The sequence below is a fragment of the Chaetura pelagica genome, unplaced genomic scaffold (assembly GCF_000747805.2).
Source record: "Chaetura pelagica isolate M959 unplaced genomic scaffold, ChaPel_1.0 scaffold433, whole genome shotgun sequence".
Lineage (NCBI taxonomy): Eukaryota > Metazoa > Chordata > Aves > Apodiformes > Apodidae > Chaetura > Chaetura pelagica.
The window spans coordinates 2501533-2517804 of NW_009952574.1; the positions used below are offsets into that span (position 1 = coordinate 2501533).

A 16272-nucleotide genomic window follows, 5' to 3' on the forward strand; every position below is an offset into this window, starting at 1 on the left:
TTAGACAAAGCATGGACTGCAGGAGTTGTTCTCAAGAAGTCTCTTGTTCCCTACTTTTAGGAAGTTAAGAACATGAACATGCAGAAGCAGACATATTCCCTTATTCTTTTTCTGTATCTAAGTATCTACTGTCCCTCATTTGAAGAGGTGGGGGGGTTGGAACTAGGGTGATCTTTAAGGTGCCTCCAACCCAAACCATTCTATGATTTCCTAGCATTCCTTATCATTATAAACACTCCAAAACTAGGGCCAACATGCTTCCCAGTGTTAGGTGCCCAAGTCCACATTTGGATACCTAAACAGCTGGCTTCATGTTCTGAGTTCCTGAGCCAGAAGTCAGTGGAAATGAGGGTCTTTGGCTGTTTTGAAAATCAGGGTACTTATTTGTCTAAATGCAAGTGTTAGCCCAGATCTGACATTATACACCAACGTATCTCCGTGGAAGCTGATGGTTAATATTCTTGTTTTTACAAGTTGAGGTTTTGGCTCCTAAGGCTGGAAGCACTGGTCCAGATGCATTTCTCTTTATACCCATAAATATAAATTAAGTACAAGTTGAATAACTAATATTATTGTGTTTCATCGTACTCTTTCATTAAAAATAATAAGATTTTAAAATTTTTCAAATACCTTTCCTTATTTAGTCTTGAATAAAAATCTCACAGTGGAAATGTTTAATAATCTCAGTGAAGTTTTCCTCTAATTAATTCTTATTAGATTAAAAGCTAGGTTGTGGAGTATATAGTCCCATCGCATAACTCACCTGAAATACTTTCAGAGATGAGGCAATCAGGTTGCCCTAGGAGTGTGGTTTCTTTACTGGGCATAAATCACATACCTTGTTTGGTCTGTAGTTTGTAGACCAGTTAATGTTTTATGGAAAATGTAGAAAATTAGAAATAGTTGTGCATGCGTGTCACTCACATTTTGCTGCCCTTCTCACAAGGGTAATTATTTGGAATAATAGCTAACAGTACTCCCTAAAAATTCAACTGTGTCTCCTACTTTCAGGCTGTACTCAAAGTTTTGTCTGGAAAATAACTAAAGCAGGGACTGAACTGCAATACTAGCTCCAAATCTTCATCAGAAGGGTCAGATCCCAGTCTGCATTTTGATGCAAAGTCTCTGTATGTTTCTAATTGTGGCACTTTTTACTCTGGTCGTGATTGGTTTGATTTTTGTCATTCATGTTGGTGATATTACCAAAGGCAGAATTACCAGTAAAATCAAAAAGGTGTTGTGGGTTTCCTGCACGTGGAACCTTGCTGATCTGCTGGACTGAAATACGCTGGACTTGTGTTCTTGATGTTACTTACTCTATCTTACCCTCCAGAAATATTAGCTGATGTTTTTGAATATTTTTGTTGCTGTTGCTCAGCCTCAACAGATGTAGTTGGACAGTTTTGTTTCACTTTGATTCATTCTGTTACCATTGTCCTGACTAAATAGAAGTCTTTGAGGTTCAGTGATTTTCCAGGTCTCAGAGTTTGGTAAACCTGTGACCTCAACTTGGCAAAAAATGATGGAGTCCATGTTCAGCAAGGCAATTATGGAAGCGATTTCATCACATAAGCCAATATTCTTCAATTGCTTGTAAACAGATTGCCAGTATCATCTGTGGACAGATCTGTTCAGGCAGAATCCTGAAGTCCCCTTGCTGTATGTTGTTGTTGCTCAAGTAACTCCAGTGCTTCTAGTGGGATAAAGTTAGCACAGTGCAAAGATTTTTGTGGCCTAGTCTTAATATCAGTGCAGAGTGGCTCTGTCACTGTGGATGGTCCAAGGGATGCCAACCTGTCACATGGGACAGAGCTATCTGACTTGCCACCACAAGCTATGCAGCTGCATAGCAAACCAGTGATGGCCAGGGAACACATAAGCTTAAAATATAGCCTAATAAATTACTGGTGGTATATGACCTATGGGAACTGGAATATTAATACATTTTAATTTCCTTTGTGTTCTGAAGCACATTTCTGGTGTCCAAGACCTTATTTTCTTATATTATTTTGGACCAGGCTAAAGCCTCAATGCTGTTATGTGTTTAATATGTAATTAGAGATAATAATAATAAGTTGACTGTGCTCCCTATAGTCTTAACCTGGAGAATTGCCTCCAGAGTTATGGGAAGCTTAGTTTTAAACCCATTTAGTGCTTGAGAAATAACACCAGGATGCAATCTTAGGGTAGGCATCACTTCACTGTAAAAACAATTGTGCGCCCCAACTTCACCCATTTAATATATATGCCACCAGATAGTGCTGTTATTAAATCACACATTCTGTAGCTATTACTATGACCTCAGTTTGAACCAGAAACCTAGAAATGAAACATTCTTGGGTTTCCCTTTGAATTCTCTCTTTTTTTTTTTTAGGAATCTCTTTCATTCTTTGTCAGAGAGTCGTGGTCGAAGAGCCATATAAGACCCATCTGTCAGCAGAAGCAAAATGATACAGTTTTCTTAATACAGGATTTTATGCATCAGTGTAAAACCCCCTGAATTGAATGAATGTCAGTATTCTCAATCCACAGTCAGTCAGAAACTTTGAAAGTTAAAAGTCAGCAGAGAAGTTAATGAAAGTATTTGACTTGTCAGTGATCAAAGTCCAGAACTGTAAAGAGCTTTTATTCGTTGGTGACTGACACAGAGCTTTTCCTTGTTTCTTTCCCTGCTCTCCATTAATATCTTAGATGTTTTTTCATACCTGCCTTAGCCTAACAAAAGCAGCTGTTATTCTGAATTTCTGGCTATAGAAGCTGATAAGTGAAGTGATGTTTAAACAAATTTTCTGACCTAGCTTCTCATTAGCAAATGGTCTCTTTAAAAAAGTTGTGATAGTAGAATGAATAGTACAATTTTGCGTTCATGTTAGTGAGTGTAAGCCAAAAATACTTCTACTGAAATTTGATTTTCTCTCTCTTTTAGTATACTGCAAGTAGAGATAGTGGTACTAGAATGCTGGCAGATTGCCAAGGCCCAGTACTAGGCAGCAGAAACTAAAATGGGAGAAGATGAATATATAGCAGTATAGCCTGTTAATATAAAGATTTACTTTTCAGGTAGTAGCTAAATTCTCCAGTAGTGTTATTTTTAAGGAATTTATGTTAACCTTCACCAGCAGCAGAAAATCCTGCTTCTAAAAAAATTACTCTTATCAGTATGGCCTGTTTTATCTTGTCTCTGATTGCTGTAACATTTACATAAAACTGAGGAGGAAACACAAGCATGTACCTGATCATTATGGCTAGTCTAGAAAAACAAATTTAAGTCAAACAAATCTCACACTTGCTCCTTTCATGGGTGACTGTATGCCTGGGTGATTCCTGTGTGTGAAGGTCTGTGTTGTGTTCTGCTCCTTGTACCAAAGAGCAAGCCTGGAAGCTGAACTGACTCCTTTGGTTCCCTTACATGAGCTGTAAGGTAGCCTGTATGTGGTAAATAGTGTTTTTTCCAGAAGGATTTTTAAAGTAGAGGTGAAATGTTTTATTTGCCTGTTGCTGCTTAGAGGGAGAGTCAAGTGGGAAGGGCCAAACTAAATTAAATACATTACAGCTCTCATATTAGTGCCATTTAAGCAGGTCCTTTCATACTTTAGCTTAGTTCTAGTTAGCATTATATATTTTAAAGACATTTTAAAGACATTTAAAGACATTTTACCTTTCTATGGGCTGCCAGATGTGTTACTGGTGCCTTCTGATCTTAGACAGTTTGGCATTGATTTTCCTAGCACACACCAGGGTTGAAATCTGGTCTGTAACTCATCCAGATGATCTATTCATAACAAAAAGTGCCTTCTGGCAGTTGCACTACAGCTGAATATTGTTAAACTGAATTAATCATTTCACTTGTTTCTGATTGCTCTATAATGTTTACATATCTTACATATTAGTGTGATATTTTATAAAGCACACACTGAGGTTAAATCCTCCCAGACAGAAGTTTTTTTCTTCTCACTTTGTGAAGGTGTTGAACTCTTTTTCACTTCAAATGAACAAGAATTTTGGAACTGCTTAATGCTCATCTCATCTGAAATAATGGGCTGGGCAAGTAGGAATGTGTGTGTTGGGGGGACATGAAAAGGTGACATTTTCCTGCACAGAAGGATTCTTCCCCATCCACAAATAGAATAACTGAGGTGGAGTTGTTTATCTGAATATAATAGTTCTGCAAGTGAACATCATCATGGATGAGGGCAGTAATCTCCATGTGAATATGTTCAACTGAAATCTTTCTAGATGCTGCTTATGACTCAAAGTGTCCATAGGTTCAGATTCTTATCTCCTATCTTCAAATACCTGTTGCAGTGGTTGTTCAGAGATCATTCTAATGTCTACAAGAGGATATCCTCTCTGTGTTTCAGTTTCACTATATTTGAAAAAATAAACATGAAAATGCCTCCCAATAGCAGTGTGTCACAGGATGAATTCTAGTTAAATAGAGGGCAGAAAATCAGAGGCTCCCTTCGATTTCATATTTCAACTTTCAGAGAAGGATGACATCTCTTATTTGCTTTAAAAATAAAAACCAATTGCCCGTAGATCTAAAACAGATGCTAGTTTTCTACTAAAAAGATTAAGAGTTTTCTTTAAGCTCATTAAAAGAAAAAAATAAATAATGAAACCACATTGATCCTCCTATATCATCATAAGAATGTCTGAAGGCAATAGGGAACTAGGAAAAGGACATGGTATTAGTGTAACAAAAATAGCTCCAAGTCTGGCAAACTATGCTTATCTTTGGGGTTCTGTGGCAAACTTTGCACTGTTTCTCCAGCCTTACGCTAATGTCTAGTCATGTGTCTTTAGTGGGATTGAGTGGTATGTAAACCCAAATAGAATTAGGACTTTTTATTATGAAAATATGAATGCCAGCTGCTCCGTGGCTTGAAAAACTTCAGCATGGGCCAGATTATTTCAGGGAGGAGAAATGGAAACCATTTGCTCTTTCTGATGCATGTATCTACAGAAGAATGTTCACCCTGTTAATGCTTAAAGCTTGTGTTTTGGAGAGTATGTTATTTCCTAGTTTTCTCACTTTTCGCATGCATCAAAATCCAGAGTCTGCAAAATGTGAATTAAACTCTTTAAGTTGAAGGAGGAAAGAGGAGATCTGATGATGCCATATGTGGTACCAATGAAGCCCAGCATGGGAGCCAGTGTTCTTCATCACAGTTAAAAGTTCCCACAGCAGGAAAAAAAAGATAACCTCGTACCCCACTGCCTATGTTCATCAGTGTGGTGACACAGCTCCCTCGTTTGCTCTACTGATGTGCTGAAAGTTTGCTGGAATGTGTACAAATGGCACCTCAGCAGTAAGATGATAGGAAAGCCTTGGTGTAATCTGAGAAGAAGTACCCTGTCCTGGCAAATTCCTGTGGGTGTCCAAAATACTAGTCCAGAAGTACTGACTCCAGGGAGAGTTTAGTCTTTTAATCAGTCTAAACTTTTTTTAGTTACCAGGCATATAGTACAATTTGGTAAGCTGTGGATTAATGACATAAAAAGTATTTTTTTAAACTTTTGTTTTATTTTGTTTTTTTGTTTAACTACATCATCCTTCTCAATGTTTAGAACTTCCTGTGATTTCAGACAATATTTTGGTGCCTTTAATATCCTGAGGTGATTTGATTTCTTCAGATTACATAGCAGTTGGATTGTAAACTTGATACATCTGATGTAGCTAGATTCCTCCTTGAGAAATCACAGTAGAGTACAGAATACTGCAAAGTTGGCAGCTTGAAAAATATTTTGAGATGGGGTTTCACAAACTCAGGCCCTTTCTGCCCTAAGTGTTCCTTCCCACCTGTAGAAACATGTGGTGTCCACAGCTATGGAATGGGAATGAGACAAGGATGCTTAGGCTCTCGGCATGCTCCCATCACTGGTTCCGAGCAGATACTAACCAGGAATTTTGACCTTTTGCTGTGTTTTCAGTAAGGTCAGTAATGTGGAATTGGCCTAAAAATCAGCTTATTTTAGGATTTGCTTTCCGTTGCACTTCATTCTGTTCTTGAAATTGCAAAGGAAGGCTTGCCCCATAGAAGTGCTGAAAACTCAAAGCTGTATTAATTTGTAGTTTGAAGAGAAAACAAAACAAAACCAAATGTCTTTGCAGTGTTTTTGACGTAGCTTTGTCTGCTTGGAGTCATAAATGCCTGCTTAAATTCAGTGCAGCTATTCTTGCCCCCTTCAATGGGTTTAGGCTGCCAAAATGTTACGCAGACACACAGACACATGTGCACGCACACACATCTTCAGTGAAAGGAACTCAGCACCTCAGAGCTGACAGGGGAGAACTGAGCAAGACTTTTGTATTAGATGCGTTCCTAAGAGAAATCAGAATTGCTTGAAGCTCCAGTGATATATTTTGAGAAACCAGTTTTCATTGTTTTGTTTTCCTACTTAACTTCATGACAACAATCAGCTGTAATGCAAGTTTATGGCTTGAGCAGACTATTGTTTGTGCAGAAACCTCCCTGCTGGTGTATTTACTAAACATGTGTGATGCACAAATGCCAGTAAACTGCTTCTTGGAGCATATTCCCTAGTTGCTAGCAAAAACTGTCTTTAAAGTTTGGCCCGTTTAAATGTAAGGAGAGTATTCATCAAATTTAACAGGAACAGGACTGAATTTTTAATTACTTATCCTCAACACTATTTTGATGTAAAATCTGGGCCTTACTGGAATCAATAGCATGCCTGAAGCATTATTTGGTAGGTATAGATTTTGCTAATGAAGAGCAAGGTCTAAATACAAAAAAGACATTGTCCCATTGACTAGGACCTTTCTTTTTTGCTGTTCCAGCATTGCAAAAATACAGACTTCTTTTGTTAGGGAATTCTTAGGTTTCCTTCTCTTGGAAGCCCTTGCTTTAACGTGGACTAGTGGGAAGTGCAATCATGTACCATGTGATGGTGGAGGACTTCACCCAGTGAAATCATGGCTGAGTATACCTCGAATGTATGTACCTGTTGTTCCTGGAAGAAAGATATGAATCATACTTCCAAGAGAAGCAGGTGGCCTGCCAGGGGATGGATGACCTATTGTCTCCAGCCCCTGCTGCAAGAATTACCTGTGTTCAACCAGTGCAGAATACACAATTAGTCTTGTAGCAAGTACTAGGACCCAGTTCCACTGCTCTAGTGCCCTTTGGGTGCTTTGCCTTACTTGATAGACTAGATAGTGGTCCCTCCTTATGCTTGCTTTCTGGACCAGAAGGGAAGTCTAGAAAGTCTGTCTAGTCTATTGAAAATGGAACAGCTTTATAAGAGGAAGGAAAAGCCCTCCACCCTCCAAAAGTGGTAATTTGCATCTTCTGAAGCAGAGAAGGAAAATGAAGCCGTGTCTCCAACATCCTGAGTGGTCTAACCACTGAAATATTGCATAGGAGCAGGACAGCACAGTAGGTGTGGAGGTTATATTTGTACCAAGCAGTAAAATACAGTCCTGCTCAGTTTCTGAAATGTGGTGCTTACATATCTGCTTCGATGAACAGATTCACAAGTGTGAAGAAAGGAGTGGCTTGTGTAAAACCGAGCCTAACCAAGGGGAAGAGTATAATGTTTACAAAGGCAAAAGTTTCCTGTTGACTGACACAAGCAAATCCCTTTTTGCCCAGCCCAGGTTTGCAGCTTCCACCCAAGGCAGGTAACTCTCCTGAGAGTGCTTGTGAGAGCTCTGGAGCTTTGGGTTCCACTGCAAGCCTCAGGAGCTGATGGTAGTTTTGGGGGTACCTCACTGTCCTCTATCAGCAGGGTTCCCTCTCGATTCTTAACTCTGAAAACCAGTTGCTGATTACATTGGCTGTATTTTCTGGTGACAGTCAAGCAGTGTTGTGTCTGACTGTTAATTTCTTTTGCTCTTTCAGGTCAGTGAAACACCCATTTTTGTGCCTGGTGTTTGGGGACCATATTTCTCTGCAATGGTACCTGGATTGTGGTTGAATGAGGGAGGTCAAAGTGCTACAGGAAAACTGGTAAGTGTTTGGAGACCCAAGCAGACTCCAAGATGGGCAGTCTGCTCTAACTGCTGTCATTCAGGAGAGCTTCACCGTCAGTTGAGCCAGAGCTCTGCCCAGCAGCTCCTGGGGATCACAGGAGATATGCTGCTGCTGAAAGCAATACACAGTTTAGTTGATTGTTGTCTCACAAGCTGTTCATTTGCATACTGATAGGAGATTATATGTGGGAGAGTGAACTAAGGGCATATCTTCCTTTGATGGTGATGATTGTTATTATTTTACAGGCAAACAGGCTCTCACTCTTTACTTTAGCAGGAGGCTGAGACAGACATTGAGATTAAGAAAATAACACATATTGTGTTACATAGAACAATTGTACACACTGATGGGCATTAGTGAAAGATGTGTTGTATGGACAGAATAGTAATATATTAACATGATACCCTGCCTAGATAGATGCTGCATATTTTGTCACCTCAGTTATTTTCTTGAATGCAAAGAGTCTAACTATATTAGGTTAATTTAATTTGGCAATAAAATTAAAACCAGACTGGATGATCTAAAAATGAATTTTCTTAATTACAGGAAGGCAGTCTGAACTAAAACACTGATTTTAAATTTAAAGAAAACTTGGATGTGTGAAACAGTACTTGGGCTTGAGTCCAAAAGTGTCAGCAAGGCCTTAGTGGCTGCTTAACCCTGGAAGCTTCTAAAGTTCCTTGTGTGTCTCCCTGCTCAATTTGTAAAAACACTGACTGCCCCAAGGGGAGAGGTGCCCAGCTCCTCTTCAGAAACTCCAGGAGATAGGCCTAGTCCGGGGGTGTCCTCTGTTAGCTCCCAAAACCTGCAGGTGCATTTGGTCTTTGACAAACTGCAGGCATAACTGCTCTCTTGCTCAGACCTCGCACCACCCACGTTTCTAAAAGTCTGGTGATCTGAGTAGTGTCCAGGAAGTAGCAGGTTTGGGCATCAGTGCATTTATGCTTTTTGTATGAAAGAGGCAGGGAAGGAAAAACAGAACCAGTCCTGGATCTCATACACACTCTTAAGTGTTAAGTGCTGTTCCCTCCTGTGCTCTCTTCTTGCCCACATGAATCTGACATTGCTCTCTGCAATGTCACAGCTTTGGTGGGAGAGTCATTCCTCTTCCTCTCCTGTAGCCTCTGCTTCCCATCCTCTCTCCAGCCCATGCTCAGCCTCCCAGCTAAAGCACTCTTGCAGCAGTTGCGAAGTGTATGCTTTAAATTTTTCAGGTCAAGATGGGGCTAGAACCAAAGGAAAATGGCAAATCTGTACATTTCTTTGTAAGAACACTTCTGAGAGGAATGGTCTCTGTGCACTTAATACAAAGCAGGTGAAGAAACTTAACTAAACTCTAGAGAGGATCCAGCAAGTCAATGTTTTCTGTTGGCTTAAGGTAGTTCCACGCTTAAAATGTACCGTGAGTGTGAGGGCATTTCAGAAAGATGATTTTTAAAATCTTTTCCATTCTAGTACTAGAGAATAAGTCGTTCCTGAGTGATTAAAGAAATTGCTCAAAAAAATGTATGGCCTTGTTAGGACCCATGGGGAAAGTCAGCTCTAAGCACTGGTAGGTATATTAGGGAAGCTGTCTTACTAAATTGTTCTTACGTCTTACTTAATCAATGTAATGTGATTTTCTTGAGGTTTTATGTGCAGGAAACACAGAGGGAGCCATAGGAGATAAGAGGCTGTGTGCACACTGGTGTGGAGGATTCATTATCTTTGTAACTTGAAAGCTGTAGAATATTTAAGATCCTGCTTTCTGATACTTTAGGCTGACAATGAAAAAATAGGCATGTTTGGGCATTCTTTTCATTGCTTGATCTATGCCCAAAGGTGAATTCTGTTAATGAAATTTGAACAGCCTGTTGAACTTCTTAAAGGTAAAACTGATACATATCCCTTTAAAAATCTCTTGATTATTTTTTTTTATTGATACAGCTGTGAAAAGCAGTCTGGATTTTGAAAACTGGTTCAAACAGACTGTAAATGGAGAATTAAGAGCTTGGCTTGTTTGAAAAAGCTTGTTTGTGTATTAGATGGGCTTTTACACTGGGTTTTCAAAATTTATAGGAAGATAGTGCACAAGAGAGACAAAAGGATGGCATGTCATCATTACAAACTGTAACATAAAGAAGAGCAGAGAAGGGTTTCTAAATGCAACCCTGTCTTGAAGTAAGGGCATTTAAATATCTTCATAATTTTTGTAAGATTTCTGAGAAAAGTATTTTCAAAGCAGACCAGTATATATGATGCTTATTTGTACATTTATTTTATAATTCATGAGCTGCTTCTATGTTCGAAAGAGATTATTCAATATTGCAAAATCCAGGCCTAAGTTTTGTTTCCAGTGCATGCACGTGCTTGAGTTTTGTCTTGGATTCAAATCTCAGAACAAGCATGTATTGTTTTTTTGCTGTGTTCAGGTATGTATGCTTCATTCTGTGTTTTCCTGCACTGGCTGAGGACTAGATTCATGCTGTTAAAAAACTCCTGTGGTTTGCTGCCAAATAGGTGTCGCAAAATGTACTCAGTGCTCTTGGGTAGCTCTGGTTTTGCCTCCTTAGCATTCACTCTCATGTCTGATGGGATAGTATCAGAAGGCCACAAAAGCTGCTGAATTACTGTTTTAAAAGCCCATGTTATTCTACCTGATACTTTATTTTGTGAATAATGGTAGCTACTGTGAAGTGAAAGGACCAGATGATTTATACATTCAGTATAGACAGAGCCTGTATTGATCTTTTTTTATAGCAATAACTGCTTGCCAGGGTATACATTTTGTTTTCTGCAGTGAACATATGGAGCATCTATCAGGATGACAACACACCTTGAGTTTTATAATAACACTGTGATATAGAAAAATGTGGGGATTTGGGCCAAGAAGATGCTTCTGGTAGAATTCAAATGAGGGTATGAAAGAAGGGGAATGGGAGAGTCTAGAGGACATGCTCTCAAATAGTTTGGACAGGAAGAAAGTCATCCTTTCAGCCTGCTCTCCCGACAGAGGAGCTGCGTGCTTAGCATTTTGTCTGGTTTTGGTGCAGTGTTGGTTGGTTTTTCTGACTGTTTTGAAGCCAAATCTCAAATCCTGCAATGTCAGTGGGAGTTTTGCCATTGGCTTCACTAGGACTAGGACTTAACACCTCATGAGTAATTTAGAAGCTCTCTCATCTTTTCAGAGTTATGACATTGCATTACCCTTTTCAGGACCGAATTTTAAAGCTATAATAGTTTAAAAAATGTTGTTTTCCTCTTTTTCAGATAGATCACGTGGTCCGAGGCCATGTCGCTTTCCCGGAGTTAGAATCAAAAGCTGCAGCCAGGTCACTGTTCTTATTCCTTCATCATACACCTGCCTTACAAACTGATGACACACTGCTGTATCCTTATTCTGAAACAGAGGAATTAACACTTTGATAATGAGTTGGAAGTATTTACAAAGGCTGGCCAGGTGATGGCTGAAAGAGGAAAGCTTTAAAATCTCCTCAGATACCTTTGGCTTAGCTAAGGGATGGTATTAACTTTCTGCTTTTCAACTTCTTTTCTATCCAGCCCAGGGTATTTCTTGATACCATAGCATCAGCTCTGCTCAGCAAACCTTTATTCCTTTGGCTAATGATGTGTCTTCATTTGTAGGTGACACTATTAAGCTCCAAGGATGAGATATAGCTTAATTAGGAATGTATTAATCAGTATTTTCAGAACAGTCATCTAAAGGAAGGTATAGCCACTAGATGAAAAAATCCTGCATGGCAGCACAAATAGAACAGAGAATCCCCAGATGAATTTTCAGACAAAATTTAAGATGAAGTGAGGAGTGAATTGAAGGTAATTCCAGGATTCCTTGAGCAGGAGGTTGTGTGTGATGTGGAATTTTAGCTTGGTCTGCTTTAGAAGTGGATGAAGACAGTCCAGGCACTTCTGGCAGATCTGGACTTTCTCAAGCTCTTTTGGCTCAGATTCCTTTTGAGGTGGTTCATATCACTCCCAGAGATTGTAGCTGAACCCATTGGTGCATTGGATGAAAATTTGGTTCTCTTTTAATTTCTTTTTTATCCTTATATTAAAGAAAAAAACTGCAAACTTGGCTTTTTATCTTCAATTTGTCACTCTAATCTAAAAGCCAAAGGTCAGTCCTGACAGATGTATTAAGCACATGCAGTTATAGTTATTTTCAGTCCTCCCTGGGGTAATAAAGGTACCTGGTTTCTCTGGATGATCCTTCCATGCTTTATGGTGCCCCATGTCCTACTTGTTTGTTAAGAACTTGACCAGGATTCCGAGAAACATATTGGACTTCATTCAATATGGAATAGATTCATGCTTCCTAGAATTCTCTCTGTTGTTCTTTCAAAAAAGGAAATCAGGCAATAAATGCATCTGTGTATGTTTGGAATAAGGATTGATCTAGGGTTTTTTTTTCCAAATTTTGGCTTCCAGGCCATTTTTTCTGGTGCCCCATTTGGAGCACAAGGAGAAAACAAAGTTTAGTTTGTAATATCAGGGTAAGCCTTTTGTCTGTATGTGTGTTGGAAAAATGAGTATACAGTGGCCAACTTGTCTATGCTAGGTCTGATACTGAACTGACTGACCCCAACTCATTTCATAGTGTAAAAAGCTTAGATTGTGAATAGGACCCTAAATACAGAATATCAGGAATAGAACTCCATGTTAGCCCAGTGTATGGTGTCATAACTTTGGATTTGAGTTTCCTGCAATTAATAAAACCGTGGAAGATAGCACTGATTAAAAGGGTTATAATAACTTATTAAGGATGGTTATGCCTTATAAAGGTAACTTGCTCAATGGTAGTTTTATAATGCTTTCCAGATATCACTGTCCTAATGAAATGTTTGGATAGCTATAAATTTAGTAAACAAGTCTCTTATTGCTTCCTAAGTCATATACTTAATAAGAACATAATGTCTTGTTTAGGGGGATTGTTGGTGATGATGATAAATTATTTGCCTGGAAATCTCAGCAGAATATTTCAGAGAATCTGGTTTATTTTCTTTACTGGATTCCATATGTGGCTGAAGGAGTTTGAATCTGTTCAGCCATGGCAAATTGTCATAGAAAGAAAACCAAATGAGAATTCTATACTTGTGTCCTGGTTTGTGCAATTGCACAATATCTTTGCTTCCCATGCTAGGTGCAATACTGTGAAGACTTAAACTGGTTTTCTAGTCACAAAAAGCATGTTGGATCATTAAAAGCATCATCTCAGGTCACAGATCCATGCCTCTTACTTTCTGCTGCCTATCCCCTACTTCTCCCTTCCGAGGCCTGTCTGTCCTTTCTCCCAGGCTCCCAACACTGCTAATAAGTAGGTTCAGCAATGGCAAACTGCCTGCTGAGCAGCTCGTCTCAGAAGCTTCATGAGGCAGACTTCTGCTGATTTGCCTGTACCAGGAGCAAGAGTTTGCAGGCTGCATTTATCACCATTTCAATCATTTGTGGTAACTTGTTAGGGTGCAAGTGGCTTAGACATGAGTTGCCAGAGACCAGCTCCTACTGACCACTTGTGCTGAAGACCAGTGTTTTGTAACCCGCCCAGTCCTACTCCTATGTTCTCTTCTCCCTTCTTTTACTGGAAGTGGAGAGGGCTGAATTACATGAGGATTTTCTGGATAGTTGTAAATTTAGCATCTGGTCTAACTAATTGGCATACTCTGTGAGCAACAAACCTCAGTTTTTTTCATGCAGTGAGTTGCAGAATTGCTGTGGATGTAGCACTTCTGGTATTCAATCACAGAGTCACAGAATGGTTAAGGTTGGAAGGGACCTTAAAGATCATCAGGTTCCAAGCCCCCTGCTATGAGCAGGGACACCTCCCACCAGACCAGGCTGCACAAGCCTCATCCAGCCTGGCCTTAAACGCCTCCAGGGAGGGGCTTCGACAACCTATTCCAGCACCTTACTGCCTTCGTGGTGTAGAATTTCCTCCTGATGTCTAGCCTAATCTCCCCTCTTTCAGTTTAAAACCATTACCCCTTGTGCTATCGCTGCCCTCTGCGGTGAAAAGCCCCTCCCCAGCTTTCCTGTAGCCCCTTCAGGCACTGGAAGGTGCTCTAAGGTCTCCCTGGAGCCTTCTCTTCCCCAGGCTGAACAGCCCCAACTCTGTCAGCCTGTCTTCATACTGGAAAATATTCTGATAGATACGGTGTAGGTCTGACATCTGTCCATCACTGATCTATTAAATCCTATAAGGTAGGCTAGCATAGGAAATAAAAACCAGAAATAATATGACCATTTATGCCTTAAAGTTAAAATGCTTCTGTTTCCTAGAATCAGTTTCTAGTCTTGTGGAGGAAAAAAGCATCTAACTGTTTGACATCAAAGATGATGTGGTCTTTGGTGCTTTGTGATGTGCTATGTTTTAGGACAGAATTTCCCTTTCTTCACTTCTCAGTGCCGTTACCCCATCTAAAGAGGGCTCCTGAAAAAAAGTGGTGTAGTGACCGTCACCTTATCTATCAGCAATTTGGGGATCCTCCAAGCAGAACATAATAGGAGTATGTGACAGTTCTCTGTTCCTTTAGATCCTTTAGAGCCCTGCTTGGATATTCCAGGCTTCCTGAACAGATGAAATACCAACTTCTTGTTGCTTTCTGAAGTTATGTCCTTAATACAAGCATAATCCTGGGCAACTTGCATTCATTTCTTATTCTCCACTTGCAAAATCGTTCCTCTTTAATAGCAAAAGCTTGTGCCCAACTCTGCAAGTCAGATACAGCTGGACACAAAAGGACTGGGCAGAAAAAGCTCCAGAGGGCTGATGGCATAATACTGTGTGTAATGGAAACATGGTAAAAACTGGGACTGATTAGTGTGTGAAGGATTTTGCCACTCACTCCCCATGTAGTGCCTTGAACCTGTATCTGTATGTTAAAAAAAAAAAGGGGGGGGAGGGAGTCCCTCCAAAATTCCAAGGTTATGTGGGTCTTAAGAATATTTGGCTGAACTTCAGCCTCTTTTGTACAGCCCTTGTGTTCTGTCAGAGCTGCACCAGTGGCTAATCCTTGAGAGAGTAATCAACCAGGATGGAGACCAGATAGAAGCTGGGATGTCTGGTAGGTCTGTGGTTGAGTGCAGCTTTCCTTTCTTTTCCTTCCCAGCAGTCAAGCCATGATGTAGACTGGAAATAAAATGACTTTGTCCTTTGCATGTACTGCTTATTGTGCAGTCCTTAGGGATGTAGGAAACAGGGCCACTTTTACAACAAGGAGGAAAAAAATGATTGTGACCTTCAAAATTATCATAATTCAGGTCCAGGAAGACACATAAAGTACATTTTAAAGTATGTGAATAATGATGTGAATTAGTTATTTTAATGTCTTCCAAGTGTAGTTCATTTTGAATGATACATTCTGATAGCATGCACATGGTAAGGTATAATTGAAAAAACATGCAGCTGTATGGTTGAATGCAAAGTATAAATATACAGCTGCTAGCAGGTCAGAAGTCAAACTAGTAAAGCATATGCCAAATTCCCTTAGGGATCTCATTAGTTCATGATTGAATATACATGTAGAGGCTAAATGATTATCACTGTTTGGGCCTACAGTGGATGAGACAATGACTAATCAATTGTAATTAGGGTTAGATGCTATTCTTGACCCACATGTCTAGAATTAAATGCCCCGCTTGGAGATTTCCGAGGAGTTGAAAAATATATATGAATCTGTTGATGATAGGATGAGTGTTTGAAAAAATATTCTGAGGATAATTGCAACATTTTTTAAAAGGAATGTCACTAGAGTCATTGCAAGCCAAAGCACTGAAGAATTCACCATTAGGCCTAACATTACTCTTGGTCCAGGAAAAAGTCTGTTGGATATTGTGGAGTTGGGTGTAGTATCTGAACTTAGATACAGTGATATTTAGGCCCACGTTCAGCTCCTCCCTAAAACAGCAGCCACTTGCTTTCTTTTCTCCACCCTTACTGCTGCATTTTCTTCATAACACACTGAAATAATTATGGTTTAAAAAAGGAAAGCTGTAAGTTCATTGCTGTTGATTAATCAGAGATTTATAAACATTTGTAAAGAAATTTGATTTTCCTTTCTGTCTGGAATCCTCCTTGTTGCTCTCACTCAGCTTTCTTTTCTCTCGCTTTCCCTTCCACAGCATCAGCACCTTTCTGTTAGAAACAAATATCATCACCCCCCAAAATTTCAAACAGCTCTGGCTGGTCTAGGGACTGGTAGGAGTCAATGTACAAACTCAAGATCACAAACTGCTGTTATATCCCCTCGTCCTGTGAAATAGAGGGATTCAGGTG

The 16272-nt window shown here is 39.6% G+C and overlaps 1 protein-coding gene across 2 annotated transcripts in view; it reads left to right on the plus strand.

The window, feature by feature from the left end:
- FGGY (FGGY carbohydrate kinase domain containing) overlaps positions 1–16272 on the plus strand; it is a 123184-nt gene that overhangs the window by 69210 nt on the left and 37702 nt on the right. For both annotated transcript variants that reach the window (XM_009993577.1, XM_009993576.1), the window contains 2 exons: positions 7869–7976; positions 11250–11311. In XM_009993577.1, coding sequence (XP_009991879.1) covers positions 7869–7976; positions 11250–11311 — 170 coding nt within the window. The remainder of the gene's footprint in view (positions 1–7868; positions 7977–11249; positions 11312–16272) is intronic.